The following is a 19,968-nucleotide window of genomic DNA, read 5'->3' on the forward strand; positions in this document are numbered from 1 at the left end:
GCATCATATTGTCTAAACCTATTCATAAATGAAAAAATTAATAAAAAAGAAGTTGTAGATTTTTAAATTCCCTTTTAGAATATATACACATATGCTGGTTAACGTTCAACCCACCTAAAGTTACAGCTATTTTACTTACACTTAAGCTTACTAATTAAGTGAGCTATGTCAGTGACTTTACCAAAATGCAAGTTTAAAATAGCTCTAACTTTAGGCAGGTTGGACATTTACCAGCATATGTAATATATTCAAAAAGGGAATAAAAAAATCTAAAACTTCTTTCCTCTTCATTTTTTTCGTTTATGAATAGGTTAAGACAATATGATGCAATGTTTATAATTTTTTTGACATGAATACATTTTTCTTGTAAATTTCAACTATTTCCGAGGGTAATAGCTCGAAAACGGTTAGGAATTAGAAAAAAACATATGATATAAAAGTTTTAGATAATTTTAAGAGCTCCATTTTATTACTTCATAATATTTGTCTCCGATGCACCGTTTTTGAGATATAAGCAAAAAACCAAAAATTCGTACCTTTATCCCCCCCTCCTCCCCCCCGCTCATCACCTAGGAGCCAGGACTTTTGGTATGTTAACAACCTAAGCCCCCTGAACAAGTTTCTGAAGGAATCGCTTAGTTCTTGTTGTTTCTCATTCCTTGACTGGACTATTATTATGTAGGCTCTCCTTAGGTCGACCATTCCCATTCAGACTTATCCACTCCAAACCGACTCCAAGCGCTTTTTTTTTTGCATTAAAAAATAAAATAATAATTGGAGGCGCCGGGTATCGATCCCGGTACCTCTCGCATGCTAAGCGAGCGCTCTACCATCTGAGCTACGCCCCCGGTGTCTAAAGTGTTCAAAATTCCTTTTATGTATTACAAGCCATATGAGAGAAGAAAACATTTATCGTGGTTTCTGAAAATGATGAATCACATCCACAGAGTACATTATAAAATTATTGAATGCTAGGTAATATTCGTTCGTCAGATTACTATAATATGGTAGGGAGTGAAGGAACCGACATACAAGTGGCAGGTAGTATGCTAATGCTAAGGGGAGTTCTCGAGTGGAGATTAAGGACTGGGAAGCCCTCCTCCAGCTGGATCGGTGACCTAAGACAGTTGGCCGGTAGAGGTATGATGAGGAAGTCAAAAAATATGCATAAAAGCCCTATTTATATTTAGAAAAATATTTACAGATTTGTTTTTAACACCATCTAGCGTCGAGTAGCAAAAGTAATTGACACAGTGTTTTATTCAAGTATTTATTAGTTATAAGTTTTTTCAAAAGATGGCAGTATTTTCTAAACATTAGCAAGTGGTCTCTTCTGTGTTTCTGCAAGCCTGGTACTACACTCGCGAGCAACCAAATCGACTCAAGCCTTGACGGCGCAAACATACATTAATACAAGTAAAATTATGAATAGAAATAATAAAAATGATATGTCATTTAAAAGCTTAAGATGTCAGCTTTAATTTGATATCATTATTATTGAAATCCATTCATCATTTTTGAAATAAATGATGTCTGAACGCAATTGTAGGAAAAACGGGAATTTAGGAAAAAAGGGTATGGGTATCGTATTATACAAATTAAACAAAAAATGTTAAGATAAAAATTTATTTATTTAAATCAATACTTTGTATTGCCCCCTCTTGCCCTAATTACAGCCTGCAGCCTGTTTCTCATAGACCTTATCAACTTTTTGACAGTTTCCTGAGGAATGCCGTCCCACTCCTCTAATAAAGCTGTCTTCAGCTCGTCCACGCTTGCAGGGACTGGATTCCTGGCCCGAACTCTTCTTTTGAGCTCGTCCCATAAGTGTTCGATGGGATTCAGGTCAGGACTGAGCGCAGGCCAGTCCATCGTGCGCAATTCCTTCTCTCTCAGAAACTGCCGACTGACTCGTGCCGTGTGGCAGCGGGCATTGTCGTGCATTAGCACGAAGTCTTCACCGACAAATTCTGCATAGGGCACAACATGACCGAGTAGAATGTCGGTGATGTACCGATCAGCTGTTAACCCGCCTCCTCGGCCGCCTCCAGGCACGAAAACAAGTGCGGTTTTTCCCTCTAGAGAAATACCAGCCCACATCATGCAGGAACCGCCGCCATATGCTACTGTTTCAGCGAAACAACATTGGGCAAATCGTTCCCCCGGACGCCGGTAGACCCGGCCTCTCCTGTCACTGCCATGCAGACACACTCTGCACTCATCAGTAAACAGGACCGACCGCCATTGCGCAATGCTCCAATCGAGATGCTCTCGAGCAAACTGAAGACGCGCTTGTCGGTGGCCTGCAGTCAATTTGGGGCCTGATGCAGGTCTTTTTGGTGTCAAGTTGGCTTCCTTCAAGCGTCTTCTCACTGTCCACTCGCTGACAGCCACTTGTCGTACACGTCTCAGTTCTTGCTGCACATCAACGCCCGTAAGGTGTCGATTGCGCAGCGAGGTTGAGACAATGAAGCGGTCGTCTCTCTCTGAAGTGCAGCGGTGGCGGCCCGTTCTTGGTCTTCGATTGAAGGCACCAGTCTCTTGGAACCGTCTGTATACTCGGGATACAGCAGACTGGCTCAAGTGGAGCTGGGCAGCGACTGCTCGCTGACTTAACCCTTGTTGCAGCAAGGCAACAACTTGAGCAGCTTCTTCTGGTGTGGTATCCATGGGTTTGCGAAAACAAGGAATACAATGCAACGAGATGTGTACCGGTCAACTTGCAACAAGCGACTGATAAGGTACACCGGATGTGGAAAGGTTTTATAGCGGGATCAGGTAGCGCAAGGCGTGGATTCCTAATGAGGTAATTAACACTGACGGGCAATTAAAATGCGTCATTAAATCTGCGCTTAGTTTTTTTTTATGGTATTGATCTTAATTGAAAGCCTAATTCTTCAGCTTCCGAATGACATATCACTTTTATATTTACCATTTATCGTTTTAGGAAAATCAATGTATATGTGCGCCGTGAAGGCTTGAGTCGATTTGGTTGCTCGCGAGTGTAGTACGGTGCAATGGTGCAATGTCGTCTGTGGGGCACGACGATGTCGGCTGCGGGACACGCACGCATTCTCTGCCGCGGCCACTGGGCCCACTGGTATTGGCCGGGTGGCCCGCCAACGCCACTGTCACAGCCGCGCCGCCGCCACCGCCGCCTCCGCTGCCGCCGCCGCCCGCAGCGCATGATAAGGTTGGGGCTGTAAAAATCAAGTCAAAAATATGCATTTTTTGCAAATTTGACGATTTTATAAAAAAAACTTCTTGTATTTTTTTTTAAAAGTCTCATCCAGCCAACCACATCACGATAGCGTTTTCTTTTCTCGGCAGCCGCGTCCGGTGGTGGTTGGAACGCACAGGACACGGCCTCGCGAACCGTAACTCAAGCGCCACTGCTACCAGGCGAACATAGGTTTGAGAATGCTTTATAATTTGTTGAATGTGTCGTTTAAAGATAGTCAATAGTGCTATAAGCAATCTTGATATTATTAGTTAATTGTTATTATTATATATTATTGATTTTTGGTGATTTATTGATGCGCGTTTTATTTTAAATTGTAGTTAACTAGTGTTGATTACCTAGATACCTAGATTTTGGATTAGGTATTAATGTAGTAGGTTAAGTTTTAGTCATATTATATTTACTCACTAAGTTTATCGAAAATATAAAAAACATTTCACGTAGTTATCAGGTAGATAGATTCAGAACAATCGCAATAATTATTTATTTAAGTACTTAATACTTTATTGCATACAACCATATAAGACTGATAAGAGTGAGCAAGTCATATTATACTATAGGTGGACTTAATGCTCAAAAGCATTTTCTACAACCAACCTTCAGGCATTATGTAAGTGTGTAATGTTTATGTTATAGTTTATATGTATGTAATGTATAGGTAAAAATTTAATACTTTTCATAGATAGAGATTATCAATCGAAAAGTGTTTGATTTTACATTGACTTGAAACAAAGGCCAAAGGTGAGGCAGACTGTGTCTAATAGTCTCGGCAACATTGACAAAATCGTAGGTACTTTAAAAAAAAAATCTTCACAAATTTGCTATTTTCTCTTGATTTACTTGATGAATTACATAAAAAGACACATAATCTGGTTTATTATTTAACGGCCGAAAGAAAAAAGAACCTTTAGGGTGTCTTGCACAACAAAGTTAAACAAATTTAAATCTATGAGACAAACTATTTAATTTAACTTTGATGTGCAAGAAGCCCTTAAAGCACTAAAAGTTACTTATTGTTTAGATTTTTCATGATTTAGGTTTGACACCAGCTGTCATCCCATACATTTTGGAGCTGTCCAAACAGGCCTGTTTGACTATTTCGACGACTGTAGTGCAGCGGGATGTAGCGTTGGCTGCCTGTAAGTAAAAAAAATGCAAAGCATATAAGCTAGCTAGCCCGATCTCTGTTGGCACTTAGTTACCCGCCCGAGACGCGAGCCCGCGCCATCGCCATTCACCAGACTCGCTGTGTGGCTTGATCGCGCCTATTCTTACCATCCCATCCACCTTCACCCGTCCCTCAAACTCAACTCTTCGTGACCCGTAATCCAAATAGATAAGGGAGGTTTTCGAATGTTGTTTCTGCGTACCAGGGGATAATGTCTCGTGAACAGACGGCTGCCCCCCTAGTTTGCCACCCCCACCCCCTGTTCTCGGCTTATCTGACGCGGAAGCGCGCCGCCGCCGATATTTCAACCGACGACGCTGGCTCTCAACGCCTCGCTAGTTTTTCTGCAAGCCTGGTGGAGGCGGTGAAGAGCGAACGCTTTTGTTGTTTGTTGATTTGTACCAGTACCACCTAATTGGACTTTGCTGTGGTAATTATAGTATCTTTGGTTTGTTGATCAGATCAGCTCGAATTGTCTTTTGTTCGTGTAAAGTGACAAAGTTGGTTATTGACTGTGGTATGGGAAAGGGCATAATAATTTATTCGGATGCAAATTGATGCAATGCAACCAATCTTCATGCAATGAGTTCTCGAGTGGATACCACGAACAAACAAACGCACCGTGGGACGCCCTCCTGCCCGCTGGACTGACGAGCTTAGGCGGTTAGCCGGTAGTGGTTGGATGAGGAAGGCCGAGGACCGAGTGTTGTGGCGCTCCTTGGGAGAGGCCTATGTCCAGCAGTGGATTGGCTGATGATGAACTATTCTCCAATAATAATAATACTTTTTTTTCAAGTTGCACACCGCACGTTATTTTATACCCTAATAATCGGCCTGGCCCTTCCCAATTTCTGTGCTTTCATTAATGACTGTCAGAAAACATTATAGCCCGGAAGTCTGGTCATGATAATGTCTGCGAGCGTCATTAGGTGCATTACCGTCCGGTTGGGACTAGCACCCTAGTCCCATCCCGACAGTTCCGTGCCAGCGGCAAATAAACTTAGGCTCAACGTGATAGCTTGAATCACTTAAAGTACAGAGTGGGGCAACGAAACCTCCCCTCTCTAGCGTGTCGGTGGCAAAAACTAAGATGAATTTAGTAGTACACCGTATGCTAGAAGTTTAACCAGTCAGATTAATTATTGTTAGTCGCTAACTGCCGGGTACGCCGAACGGACGCTGAACCCCAAGACCTGATAGTGGTACAAATCAAATAGTAAGTAACTGATAAATTAAAAAGCAGGATGCATGTAAATGTACATAAATATGTGCTAATTTAATATGACTGCACCAAGTGGTTTGTTTTTTTCAATATTTTCTTTTAAGTATGTAGGTATATTAAGCAAAGTTTGGGTACCCAACTTCTCTTTACACATTTCCGCGCGTGTACGTTTTTAAGCAATTTAATACAAGTGTAATTAAAAAACTCGTCACCCCGATGTTAATTACCAGCCAGTGAAATTTACTCTGTGGCCGAGTCGTGGCTGGAATTAAAAATTTAAAGCTACGTAGAGCTCCAGTGTTCATGGCATTACAGATATACTGGGCTATCTAGACTTCTAGGCTTTAGGTATAGACTAATAATAGTAATAAGTAACACCAATGGTATTATTAGGCTATGCTTTAGGTTAATATGGTGCTACTGTACAATAATCAAATTCATTTATACTTACTTAAATAATATCAAATATTTTTGTTCATTCTACTGCGATAAATTCAAATTGATAATTTGGATAAAATGAGAATCACTAATGAATGGTACTCAATTAAATTGTATTGTTAACCACAACAAAACGGTATTAAATAAAGGGATCCAAAAAATATATAGTTAAATCTGCAGGGTGTAGCAAAAGTGTTCGTAATTCTGAGCAACTTTTAGAAAGATTTCATTTATTTATTTATTTATTTAATTATAGGTAAAATACATAAGAAAAAACAATCTTAAAGATACTACAATAATCTTCGCAGGATTGTGCGCATCTTCATTATAAATCAACCTTCTTAACCCTGCTGAGCTGCAGAAAGTCCAAGAATTCTTAAACCTTTTCCTTGCCTGTCCCTCAGACTAACTGTCCCTTGTCCATATTTTTCTAGTCAACTATGTATGGTTATGAATGCTATTAAGTATGCATTATGCATATTTTTTCATTATGTATCTAAATCTTTATAAAGTACTTACTCTAAGATCTAAATAATGAAACATTCGCCAAATTACTACGTTAGTTAGCCGAATAGGACAAGATCCTTTTGGAACTTAGAAGTATAATATAAGAGACACCCACTCGAACAGCGTAACGAGACAGGAATCGTAATCAAGTCAACAAAATGCGACACTTACAAAGCGTGGGGGTGCAAGAGGCACGACATTCATAAGCGCACGAACTTGCCTCCGCCAGGGAGCGAGATGGGTCACTTTACCTTACGATAAACTAACTTTCGGTCCTTCTGCCCTAACCGCGAATCTATTTCATTGTGTTGAAAGCAGTAGTAGTAGTAGTATAACTTTATTATTATACATAAAACACTTAAAATAACATTTAAGACTTAAAATCTATAATACAATAAGGGCGGCCTTATCGCTAAAAACGATATCTTCCAGGCAACCCTACGAGCTAAGACATACAATTCCAAAGTAGTGACTGTGCTGCAGCTGCTGTAGGTTAAGCTAGAGTGGGGTAGCTGAGAGAAATTTGCCCCGCTCATTAAAATAAAGGGCAAGGCGAGGCGGGCGCATCTCGCCCCGTCTTTGTACGGTATCGCGGCGGCGGCGGCGGCGGAGTAAATTAGGCGGCCGCTGCCACTCGGCGCGCGCACTCAGCGATATTGTTATCGGACCGCTTGCGTAGGGCTGGAGCAAAGAGATTTTATCTGGTGGTGGAGATAAAAGTCCAGTTAATACAGAGAGCAGCAGCGAGCAATGAAAAAGTTCCAGTGATATACGGAACGACAATGGTAGGTGGAACTTTTTCATTGCACGTGAGTGTATTTGATTTTGGTGACATGGCAGTTGGCAGTAAAGTTATAAGGACACATCGCATCGATCGTTGGCTGTTGACCACTACACCTCTGACTAGTGTAAACGGGAATGGTGCTTGACTGAAGAAGCCGAAGTTTTGTTAGCTAATCTACGCCTTCTACGGGACGATTTTATAGTAGACACTTAGTATGATTGCTTGAAAGTAACAATCAGTATTCCCAAATCACTCAGCAACCCAATCAAAGGATGGCTGGTAGAAATTAATTTTAATAAGCCTGCTTTTGTACATTCACTATTTTTTATGCACTTACTTATTTATATGCAGTGTTTTTTATATGTAAGATCTTACAATAAAGTTTTTAAACTTAAATAAAATTAAAGTCTCAATACATTTTTGTTACGTTACTTACTAATTTACAAAATAACTAGCAGCACAATATGAACTATAAATACCAGGGCAGTAGCAGCCCTGCGGAGGCGCGGCGGCTGCCAGCCGGGAACAAAGCCGAGCCGAGCGCCAGTCACCGCGCGCGTACACCGCCCACACTCGCGTGGATTTGATACTTTACTGGGTTTTATTTATGATTTCTAATAAATACCTACCAGTAAAAAAAATAACAAATCTTCTATTTATTGTTCTAGTGCACGTTGAATCAATTTATGCTAACCAAAGAACACCGGGCCGAATCGTCAAAAACAAGCTGCAAGCCGCTGGACTGGACTAAGCTGGAGCGTGGCCAAAAGTAAAGCCGAAGCCGAAGTAAGGCGGAAGTGGCGAGCGTTAGTGGAGACCCCCTGAACCTCTGGGGTGCCATAATAGGACTGCAACAACGTAATCCCACCGAGATTACTTTGCCTAATTATTTCATTCCCCCACACGCAGCAACCATACCTACATCTCCATGAGAAACATCATCGTCGAAATCATGCCTCACGTTTTGCATAAAAAAGGACAAGCATTTTCCCCTCCATAACATTACATGAAGGCATAGGAATGACATAAAATAAAGGCTTAGAAATTAAAGACAAAAATAAAAAAAATCAAGTATCAAAACTACTCGATCCGCATCTGTGTTCGAATGATTCACCCGAGGCGCGGCGGGCGGCGGCGGCGGCGGCGGCGGCAGCGCGGTCCCGCCGACATCGCACGGGCCGTATATTGCGCACTAACCCCACACCTCCATACCTCTCTATACATGTACACAAGCTCCATACTCCATACTCCATACTCCATACCTCTCTATACACGTACACACAAGGACAAAACTCGCGTCATTTTTAATTTAAAATCCACTCTAGCCGCACACGAATTAAGAACGATACGGTATTTACGATGCAACCTCTGTAGTACGCTATGCACCCTACATATTATACAGTATATGTTTGTATGAGTTGTTGGATTCAGCGACGCATTTTCGTCAGTCATTGGGGGGTGCGGTTTGGTTGAGAAATGAGGATTTATTTGCGGCCAGCTGCGCAAAGGGCATGATCAATCAGATTATTATGATCGTGATAATATATGATAGATACAATTATAAGTAGGTACCGAAATAAAAATATACATACAGTCCAACTATAAAGTCGTGAAAACGGAAGTGGATCCTAACTAATTGTTTAAGATCGTATTTCATCGGTCTGTTATATTTAATAAAGCACAAATCCATTAAAAATCCATAATCAATCGGTATTTTATTTTTAAAATGTATGTAATTTAAGTAAATAAATGATGATCATAAAAAGTCTTAGCAAAATTGCACTCTTTGATGTCAGGACTTTATAGTTTGACTGTAAGTACCTACCTACCTACTTACTAATGAAATAAAGGTGAGCGTGGAAATGGAAAAACAAAATTTTGTTAAAAAGTCATAGAGCAAAAGTTTTTCAGAATGACCCCCTTGAGCCACCTTTTCCGCTTACTTCCTTTTCGGCCTACCCTTAACTATTTTAAGTATTTTAACATTCTGTATAGCTTTTTAATATTTTTAAAACTAAGTACCTAGGTGTAGGTATTTATTTCTCAACGGCAAACTGCTACTCTTTAACAGTCCACAGCTCCTGGTAATAAGAATAGAAGATCTTTATAAGTTCAGGGCAAGATGGCCATATCGACGATTTGGCCTATACATTGCTATGATGTCCTGATTAAAGATCAAGAAGTGCTAGATCATCTCTAGTTATTCTTTCTATCGGTTAACCTCTCTAACACAAGAAACCACGTCCCTCGAGCTATAATCCTCCAAAATTGAAACTCAATAGAAACTATTTCTGATGATGCCAAAAAATAGTCGTGAAATAGTCATAAATAGTCGTGTTTTCCAAAAAAATAGTCGTATCATACTTTCGGAGTTAGAGCTATACTTTATGGAGGATTATAGCTGGAGGTCTCCAGCTATAATCCTCCAGTCTCTTCTGAACGAACGGTAAGGCCTATCGACTTGGTTAAGGTCTCAAAAAATAGTCGTGAAATAGTCGTAATGACATGCCAAATTTCAGAAATAGTCGTCAAAAGATAGCAGAGATATAAAGGTACTTTGCTGCAGCCCTGGTGGAGGATTATAGCTGGAGGTTTTGAAAATATCGAATATCTTTGGAACTACTATGACTATCGGTTTGAATTATGTCTCAAAAAATAGTCGTGAAATAGTCGCTTCTATTTATTATAATTTTAAGCTTGATAAAAGCTTTAAATAATTATATCAAATTCTTCATACAAATCAAAGTGGACGAGAATGCCAAAGCAAGCCAGTACACAAAAATAAAAGCACCGTAGCATTGAAGTACTCATGTCGAATTTATCTATAAATCATTTATTTCGTCATACTTTGCATCAATAGTATCTAAACTAATCTTGGGTAGTTATGACATTTTATTGCTTTTGCTCTTAGCCTTTACCTTACTGTGTACAGAGAAAACGTATGCCTATACACGCACACATTTATCTCTGTTATCTTGACAAACAATAGCGATGACGACTACGGCGATGTAGTACCTAGGTCAGTTATTGTCATCCCTTACTATCCCGTGATCAGACAAATATTGTTATCCTTGTCTCCTTTCTAACCGGCATGCATCGCACGCATAGAACGCGTGAGCGACCGCATAACATCTTGACAAGCTATAGCAAACCGGTATTTATTACGTCCCTTATGTGACCGCCGCCGCGCGCCGCCACCGGTGAAGTTGGGGTTAGTATTTTGCATGTTTTGTTTGATAATTTGTTTACAGTTTAGTGCAAACTATGGTCACGATCGATGTTATTGTTGGTTGTTAAAATATTGCGAGTGCTCTATACGCAAATGAATATTCAAGATGTTATATTCTAAAAGATATTAGTGGATGCAGATAAGAGTGTTTAGTGAGTGCATGCTATGTTTGAATATTGCAAGTGAGTATCCTTTTTAATACTCAATATCAAAGCAAGCCATCCCATTTTGTTATGCTCAGCTTATTTATTAACATGATTTTTTATTGAAGTAACGTAGCCAAATTATTTTTTTAATATCTATGCTTAATATGTATGGGTATTGTTATTAAATTAGCAATTTTACACTATGAGCGAGTAAATTGTGCATACATGCAATCAAGGCATTCATGTACATATCTTAGTAGATAAGAAAATATGTGGGTATCATCGATTACCTACATATGGTAGTCCTGGTTAAATGTGGATATTTACCCCTCAATAGCAAAAAAAGGCGTTATTGTTTGTATTTCTGAATGAAACTAGGCAAATAAATATATGTATTAAAAAAAAATATGTGTAACCTACCTATAAGCCTACCCATTATTATTTCAGGTGAAAACACAGCCTATCGATGTAATGCGCCGATAAATTATCATGACTCCATTGATGTAATGCGCTTAAAAACTGCAATGGCTCCGAATACATGATTACCAGATAACAAATCCTGGGTAAGAATTTATCACTATTTTCATATGGTATTGTGCTTATGCTAGGCCTATACAGTGTTGTGGTGCTGAAGTTGATAAAGTTATAACAGCCAATTTACTTGTCAAAACTCATTTGTACCTATCAGCTACAAGCGACAAAAACGTGTTTCTGAACTAAATACCTATGTAAGTAATTCACACCCTGTGAAATTTCATACAAGTTTCAAACGCACCGTCCGACTAAACCGGTTTTGGACAAAAGCCAAATTGTTTTCTCAGCTATCTCTTTCGCTCAAAAACAATAGAGGTCGGTTATGGGACATATATATTGAAAAAGGCGAATACACTAATGAACAGTATTTCTACTCTACCCTTTTCGCACAAAAGTTCGCAGTTTCAAGTAATTGTTGCAATAAGTTACTGATTAGAAATTTTACTCCACTGTTTGCTGTGGTCTCCAAATGACAATAAATTACCAAACGAATAGTCTAGGTGAAATAACGTTATTACTACTCGTATCTACCTACTCGTATATCATATATATATATGTATATAATATTAAAAAAAAACAAATATTTTTATTAATAAGACGTTAATTTGCCTTATTTTTTTTTCAGCGCAGCTTACGTGTGTTCTTCAATAACGTCGCAAGCTACAGTGGCTGTTGATAATTTTTGCAAGTTCTACACCTACAGGATTCAGTTATCTGGGCATTATAGATACCCTATAATCACCTACGAAGTTATTTAGGTATATTTATTAAAACCATTATACAAGGTGTGGCAAAAAGGGTATACTAAGCTGAAAGCTACATGTGCAGCATGGTATGTCTAAGCCCGAAACTGAAAACAGAATTTAAATATTCGCGAAAAAAATATATCATTTTTCATAGAAACTTAGTTGGTCACGTGACTTTTTATTATGGAGAATAAAAATAATTAAATCCTAATCTACCTAAAGATTGTTTAATGAATAACTTAAGTATTTATATTTAGTAGTACTTTCGGCCTGTGATTGTAATTAAATGAGTTATATTTCATTATGACAATAACCGTGATTATACTTACCTAAACCTACTAATGAACAATCTGTGATTACTTCAACTTAAGCTTATTATGATATAGGGCTAGAAAATAATTATTTTTTAATAGTGAAATAATTACATATTTAAGTTCATACCATGTTTTTTTTATTGAACTACGTCAATATTATATTATTACTTAGCAATAAAATAACTGTGATTATTTTAAATTAAACTAAATATGTTTATAGGTAATAGTCAAATAATACTGAGATAATTGTATGAAACCTAATCTACCTAAAGATTGTTTAATGAATAATTTAAGTATAAATAAAAGAACATTCGGCCGGTGATTGTAATTAAATGAGTTATATTTCAAACACCGTATTTTATTCTTATCGCTTGAGTGCTACCCTGTACTACTTTACTGATATAAAACTAATCCCAATTTCACCGGCGGAGGTGGCGGCCACATCAACACTAATAAAAAAACAAGACAGCACTATTTGTGTGATCCCGGGATAGTAAGGGACGTAATAAATACCGCTTTGCTATCGCTTGTCAAGATGCAACCGATGACACGTTCGTTCACGCGTTCTATGCGTGCGATGCATGCCGGTTAGAAAGGAGACAAGGATAGCAATATTTGTCTGATCACGGAATAGTAAGGGATGACAATAACTGACCTAGGTACTACTTCACCGTAGTCGTCATCGCTATCGTTTGTCAAGATAACAGAGATAAATGTGTGCGTGTATAGGCATACGTTTTCTCTGTACACAGTAAGGTAAAGGCTAAGAGCAAAAGCAATAAAATGTCATACCCAAGATTAGTTTAGATACTATTGATGCAAAGTATGACGAAATAAATGATTTATAGATAAATTCGACATGAGAACTTAAATGCTACGGTGCTATTATTTTTGTGTTGGCTTGCTTTGGCATTCTCGTCCACTTTGATTTGTATGAAGAATTTGATATAATTATTTAACAGCTTTTATCAAGCTTAAAATTATAATAAATAGAAGCGACTATTTCACGACTATTTTTTGAGACATAATTCAAACCGATAGTCAGAGTAGTTCCAAAGATATTCGATATTTTCAAAACCTCCAGCTATAATCCTCCACCAGGGCTGCAGCAAAGTACCTTTATATCTTTGCTATCTTTTGACGACTATTTCTGAAATTTGGCATGTCATTACGACTATTTCACGACTATTTTTTGAGACCTTAACCAAGTCGATAGGCCTTACCGTTTGTTCTGCAGAGGCTGGAGGATTATAGCTGGAGACCTCCAGCTATAATCCTCCATAAAGTATAGCTCTAACTCCGAAAGTATGATACGACTATTTTTTTGGAAAGCACGACTATTTATGACTATTTCACGACTATTTTTTGGCATCATCAGAATTAGTTTCTATTGAGTTTAAATTTTGGAGGATTATAGCTGGAGGCACGTAAGAAACCTGTGGAGAAATATTCTAGCTTTGTATTTTCAGATCGGCCCGGTACGATATTTTTTCTGTTTAGCGCCATCTATCAACCACTGTTTGAACTACAACAACTTTACGATTGATCCATGAGATTACTTCTTTCTCATTTTTGAAGCCCTAGTACAAATTCGACCGAATGAAGCAACATCGATTCGATTGATCCAATCGATCCGATTTGAGATCAATCGATTGATATTAAAATAAACTTCATCATCCTCAATATTTTTAATTAATCTCATCAACAAAATGTCATCACGATAGTCTTATAGAAAATGCAATGAAATGCAACATGGTATAGCCGATTGTAGTTAGAAACTGTTTTAAATTTTCAAACAAATAATTCGTATAGATGATTTTTGATGATACCTAAGTCTGTTCTAGAAAATAAATAATCATTGTTAAAAACGTGTCTTCTTCGCTGCAGGCTTCCTCTCATCAAGACAACAAAAATCATGGTTATTGTGTTCATCAAGTTCGTAGGGTAGCATAAATGCTGAGGCATACTTTTTAAATCTCCAAAAAACACCGCTAGTCTACAGAAATACTTCTTCATATCGTATGGGCTCCTGGTAGAACGCGCACCAATTTGCGCAAGCGCGCCGGTTCTCGCGCAGTGTGTCGTGCGCGCGCGCACAGGGCACACACGTTCTATACAACTCGTTTTTAACTCTGTGTTAAATGGCATAGAGGAGGTTTTCCGTTACAAAATTAACAAAATTATTAGTAACTATCTGACGTCTGACGCAGACAGACGCGGCCGTCTCCGTGCGCGGTGCCACTTTGCCCACACACTAGTTAGGTAATAGGTATTATTCTGTGCCCGCGCTTGATGAAATACGCTGCTACTTTTTAGTAAAATAAATCTTTAGTCTTGCAGATACATACCTATACATAACTTATTTTACTATATTCTTTTAAAGAAAATTGGTACCTATTTAATATTTTTTTGAAATAAGAACTAATTTTATCATTTTTATTAAGTACTTACCTACCTACTTACACGACATCGACATTGGAAAATACATTTGTAATTAAATGAATTCTCAACACATACACGCATTAAGGATTAAAACTGCGCGCCCCCAACCGCCAACACCGATACATCACAAAACCCACTCGAGCTCGAGACAAACAAACACTCTCCACATCTCCGCTTCGCCCCGCGAAGGCCGTCGCATTATCAGGCGCGGCGCGCCGCGGGCGGCGATCGGGCCGATTGTTTCGCGGGCAATTAGCGCGGCCCGCGTCGCCCGCCCGGCCCGCGTCGCACGTGCCAGTCAGTGCACCGCGCGGCTGGGACGCGATCGGCCGTCTCGCCCGGGCCCGTACCACGCCCGTCCCGTCCCGCCACGGGACTTAGCTCGCGGGACGTTCCATTTCCGAACTGGGTACTCCTTTAGTTTTTGCATATTTTCTGCCGCGCTTGTTTTGGCTGGCGGTGAACGTGTTAATTGGTATTTTCGCGGTTTTGTCGGATTAGATTTTTGTTTTGCGGACACCTGTTGCCGGGTTTGATCGTGATTTGTTCGGAAGTTACTTTATTGTTTAAAGTTTGGGTCTAGCTATACTGAACTTTACGACAAAACCATTTAAGGAGTTTTTCTACTTTAACGACTAGAGATTAAATCTCTCAGACGCCTGATTCCACCACAGACAAAAAATATTGTTGTTTTATCGATTCAATTGGATGTGAATTCATAATCTAGGTAGTGAAATTAATCACACCTGGATTTTTCTAAACACTATATAACGAACAAAATTCACAATAATGAAGGTTTTAACTACTATTTCAACAAAATACCTACTTGAAGGATCAAAAATTCCAAAGTACCTTCCACAAGTACTTATTTTAGTATACATAATGCTTGATAACAGCCCGTCACGACGCTAAACAAACTTTTTCAACTGACAACCGAGATCCCGAAACTTCGCCGCCGCCGGGCGCGGGCCCTGTAAAGTTACACCCCGACTGCCGACAACACTTCTGAGACTAACTTTCCAGCTTGCCACAAAACAACCCGCTTGCATTCTCTCTTAAATTGCAAACCAAAAGAGTACCCAAAAACTATCTTTAAACCTCTATTCTTCGCAGTGTAGCTTGGATGTTAAGTGACACATGTTAAAGTGCTAATATCAAAATGGCTGCCGCTATGATAACGGACAGAGGACTCAGAAAGAAACTGACACAGGAAGTGATGCCTGAAAAACCGCCGAGGAAGCCTTCTAAGCGCAAGTCAGCCGCAGGCGGTTCAAAGGACAAGAAAAACGAGCACAACAACAATAAGAAGCCAAGAGTGTCTACTGGGGATCCCAAACTCGACCTCTTCTCGACATACCAACCCTGGGTGATTCAGACCTACGGGGATCTGGCAAAAACAAAGACTATAACTCTGAAGAAGTACGCCAGAATCCTCCGTACGTTGCGAGGGGAAGAATGCAACAGTTCGGACAGTTCCAAGTTCCGTTTCTGGGTGAAGGCGAAGGGTTTCCATGTGGGCAAGCCCCCAGGGTACGACGCGAAGCCGGCTGACGGGATCGTCTGCCGGTACAGCGTCCGGGACGCCGAGGGATGCCCAAAAGGACCGGATGGCCAGGACGTGTATTCTGGCTCCCAGAATGATCCGCCGCTTTATATTCCTACACCTCCTCTAAAGGTTTGATATTTTCTTTTTACATATACATTTTGGCAGACTAATAATTCCACAGCAATAAATAATAATACTCCAAACTCCAGACGTATTTCTCGCTAAAAGCTCTTCACGGATGGAACCACTTCCAAAAACCTTATCTAAAAGAAACAAGCAGCCGAAATGGCAACAGGAAAATACAAGCAATTGATCAACCGACGTGTCTCACGTCGCGTTCCCAGAGATTGGATATCATCATATCATCATCATTAGAGGCATGCCGTCCACTGCGCATGCTCGTTTATCATTAATGTCCATCCACCTTCGCCACGGTGCCTTTTTATGCAAAAACATGCCTTATTTTGTAAACTAGACGGTTGCGATCGAGTCGCTTTGCCTTGGTCCTTCGCCGGCTGCGGCAGTTGTTCGTGTCACATCATTCACTGTTATTTGGAGTTTCACATTAACGTGGCGTAGGTCTTAATTACTTTACTTCGAGCCGCCTTAATTGATATTACATACAACTAGCGTCCTTAGCTTCCCAGCTTTAATAGCTGCTGAAGTTTAGGACTAATACGTGAAGGATTTTGTAGTGACGCTGTTTTGCTAATGAGTCCCAATCTTTCGTTGATCATTCCGAGAAACCTTGGATATTGAATGTCTGCATTTCGACATAATAATATTTTTTAAGACTGCATTATCAGCAGCGAACAAATGCAATCTTTTATTGAAATTGCCAACACATAAAATATAACCACTAACGAAACTACACGATCGAAACCATTAGAACTTTTTCCTCCGCAACACATTTCCACAATCACATCGATAACTGCAACCATTACCGAGTTAAGCCATCTCATCAACCGAACGATACCATTACCACAACATTTTCCACACATCAGACTGGCCAACCATGCATCTTATTACGGGCGTCTACCGGGGCACGTCAAAACTTCCTACGTCGGTGTTCCTCAAACGCCCGCCTCATTTATTATTAGTCGGGCTGCCCAGGTGCTTCATGTATATTAAAGAGGACCAGTCCCGGTCGCGCCTCACCTGGCCACCTATAGCACTCCACGAATGGCCTAATCAGGACAGGATGAATTCATGGCGGTGGGTGGGTTCACTTTGCCGTTTTTCGTCTTTTTGTTTAAGGACTTTAGGGGATACTTCTTTTGATTTTTCTGTAAAGTTTTTGCACTAGTTACTTTCGTACAGACCTATTTGATTATCATTGTCCTTCCTTTTATCTAGATTAATAATTTACAGTTGAATATCGAAGAAGACATAAGTATAAGTAGGTATTAGATCATCAGGTTATCCATTTACGACTGTCACTAAGTACTTCAACAAACACGGAACAACGCGAAACACCTATAACCGTAAGCCTCCTAGTCACCGATTCCGCGCACACACTCGTGACAACGTCGGCGATATGTAAAATTTAAAACAAACGCCCCTTTCAATTGATATTCGCCGAGCACACGCTCCCCTGTGTTCGGACAAAAACGAGTATAACAATAGATGGGCAAACCGCGGCCACACATCGCCACTCCGGCGATGGCACCGATAAGGGACGATCGATGCTCCACTCCACACTGTCACGAGGTTCGACCATTTGCCACGAGCTCGTGCCTTGCTATTGTGCCACCAGTCCGATCGGCTATCTAGCATATCGATTTATCGTACCGTGTCGCTATGGGTTCATTTAATACGCTAATCAGGCTTAAAGAGGTACACGGGTTAGGGTTTGTTGGATTGACGGTGATGAAAAGGATTAGAAGTCGAGCATACCACGCATTATTTTATATTAGAGGAGTTCGCATAAAAATAACAGCCTGCAGGAATAATTCATCAGGTATTCGGCCGGCGCTCGGGTGACACGCTTGATTAAAATGGATGCTGATCTGAGGTTCCCGGCTGCGTTTTTTGTCTGGTTCACCTTCGGTCGGAATTAAAAGGCTATTAGTGGGTCAGGGCACGAGCCGTGCGGGCTTATTTTGCGAAATTAATGGTTGCGGATAATCTTTGAGACCATTAAAGAAAACTTCTCCCGGCTTTGGCAGTTGACTCAAGGATAAATCTGAAAATAATGGTGTGTCGATAACAGGTCTAAAGTCAACACGGTGTAAAAAGCGTAAATAGAAATCCCACAACGAATCAGCGGATGCAGCCGTCATCGCATCAATTAAATTATTCCGCATGATCTCGCGCCCCGTACAAATGGAAGGGCCGTGGATCGTAATATGGTGACTCGTCTGATTATTGAACCTATTTTTCAGTTGAAAAATGTTGCTTTATTGATTTACTCCATCGAGAGGCCAACATGAGTAGAAATAAACTGGAAAACGACTGTACTAGTCAATGTTTACATACGGATGCTCATGGTATACAATACTTGTACTTATCAAATTGTCAATTAATCAGACATTTTAACACGTTCACCGCCACCGAACGCGACCACAAATGACCCGACGCACTCGAAACTCACTCGTCGCGTCTATGCATAAATTAAAAACCCCGAGCCGACAAAACATGATAAATGCCCGCGCCACTACTTAACCGGGCGGACTTTATAATTCGCTGGCGCGCTGCAGCGGTCATTGTAAAAATTACGCCATAAATCGGGCCCGGCCTGCCGCTCCCGGAGGGTCACTCTACGCTGGCGAAAAACGACCGAACGAGAGCTGTCGTGCTAATAGCACGTTTAATACAGCGAGATAGAGTCGTGGCTCTCGCAACGGGGCTGTGAAACTTCGTTTTTCGTCATATAGAGTGTCCCGGCCGACCCGCCGAGCGGCCGGCCGGCCCGCGTCGTAAATAACAGACGGGGAGTGGAATGGCGGCGCAGCGGTCGCGACATCACAAAGGCGCGGCGAAAAAATATAGATAAGCCCCGTGTGGCCGGTTTGTCCAGCGCTGCGAGGACTGGATGTCGGTTGAAAAGTTGTGTTTATTAGGTGTAATAGGATGGTTTATTCGGGTTGCGTGTACTTTGTACTCGGTGTTAGCGTAATCTGACACTCTAGTCTAGTCAACAGATGACATTGGCAGAATTTTCTATCACACGCGGCTACTTTTTTAATCCCTGACGGAAAAAAGAGGGGTGTTATTGTAGTTTACTGCGATAGTTGACTTTTGCTAAACACCTATCCAATTAACGTGACCGACGACAATCCATAACACACATCAATTGTAAGCCCTCGGAATTCCCTTCTGTGCGCTCGGCATCCTAGCGCATGGCCGGCTCACATTCCTGTCCACAGCGGGGTCACTCTACGAAAAACTAAGCTTCTGTCTCTCTATTTAGTTGTATTAAACGTGGCGATTGCACGACAGCTCTCGTTGGTTGGTTTTTCGTTATTATAGAGTGGCCTTCCAGGACCGGGCGCGCGATACGAGCGGTCTAATTAGCGAGATAATGACGGCGCATCGCAACAAAAACCCGGCACCGATAAACTGAGTGGAGTGGGGCGTGTGAGCGGACGACACGACGCGGCGACGACGTGCCGGCGACGTGGCGGCGACTGGCCTTTCTAATACATGCTT

The 19,968-nt window shown here is 40.6% G+C and overlaps 1 protein-coding gene, 1 long non-coding RNA gene and 1 other non-coding gene across 9 annotated transcripts in view; 2 read left to right on the forward strand and 1 right to left on the reverse strand.

Moving 5' to 3' along the window:
• Positions 1 to 775: 775 nt before the first annotated feature.
• Trnaa-agc lies at positions 776 to 848 on the reverse strand. The gene has a single exon. It is a non-coding gene; the product is annotated as a tRNA-Ala (tRNA).
• A 9,289-nt stretch (positions 849 to 10,137) lies between these two features.
• Positions 10,138 to 12,097, forward strand: LOC125490142. Of its 2 annotated transcripts, none has more exons than XR_007267495.1 (3): positions 10,138 to 10,571; positions 11,183 to 11,298; positions 11,895 to 12,097. It is a non-coding gene; the product is annotated as an uncharacterized LOC125490142 (long non-coding RNA). The 2 variants fall into 2 exon arrangements; XR_007267496.1 differs by lacking the exon at positions 10,138 to 10,571 and adding an exon at positions 10,751 to 10,771.
• Positions 12,098 to 15,052: 2,955 nt separating this feature from the next.
• The window catches only part of LOC105380821 (nucleolar protein 4), a 117,524-nt gene continuing 112,608 nt past the window's right edge, over positions 15,053 to 19,968 (forward strand). For 4 of the 6 annotated variants that reach the window (XM_048628137.1, XM_048628140.1, XM_048628142.1 and 1 more), the window contains exons 1-2: positions 15,053 to 15,183; positions 15,881 to 16,446. In XM_048628137.1, coding sequence (XP_048484094.1) covers positions 15,931 to 16,446 — 516 coding nt within the window. In that variant the 5' untranslated portion in view covers positions 15,053 to 15,183; positions 15,881 to 15,930. Of the gene's footprint in view, positions 15,247 to 15,880; positions 16,447 to 19,968 lie in introns of all 6 variants that reach the window. The other 2 variants (XM_048628139.1, XM_048628138.1) reach the window with 2 other exon arrangements.

This window comes from Plutella xylostella, chromosome 20 (genome assembly GCF_932276165.1).
Source record: "Plutella xylostella chromosome 20, ilPluXylo3.1, whole genome shotgun sequence".
Classification (NCBI taxonomy): domain Eukaryota; kingdom Metazoa; phylum Arthropoda; class Insecta; order Lepidoptera; family Plutellidae; genus Plutella; species Plutella xylostella.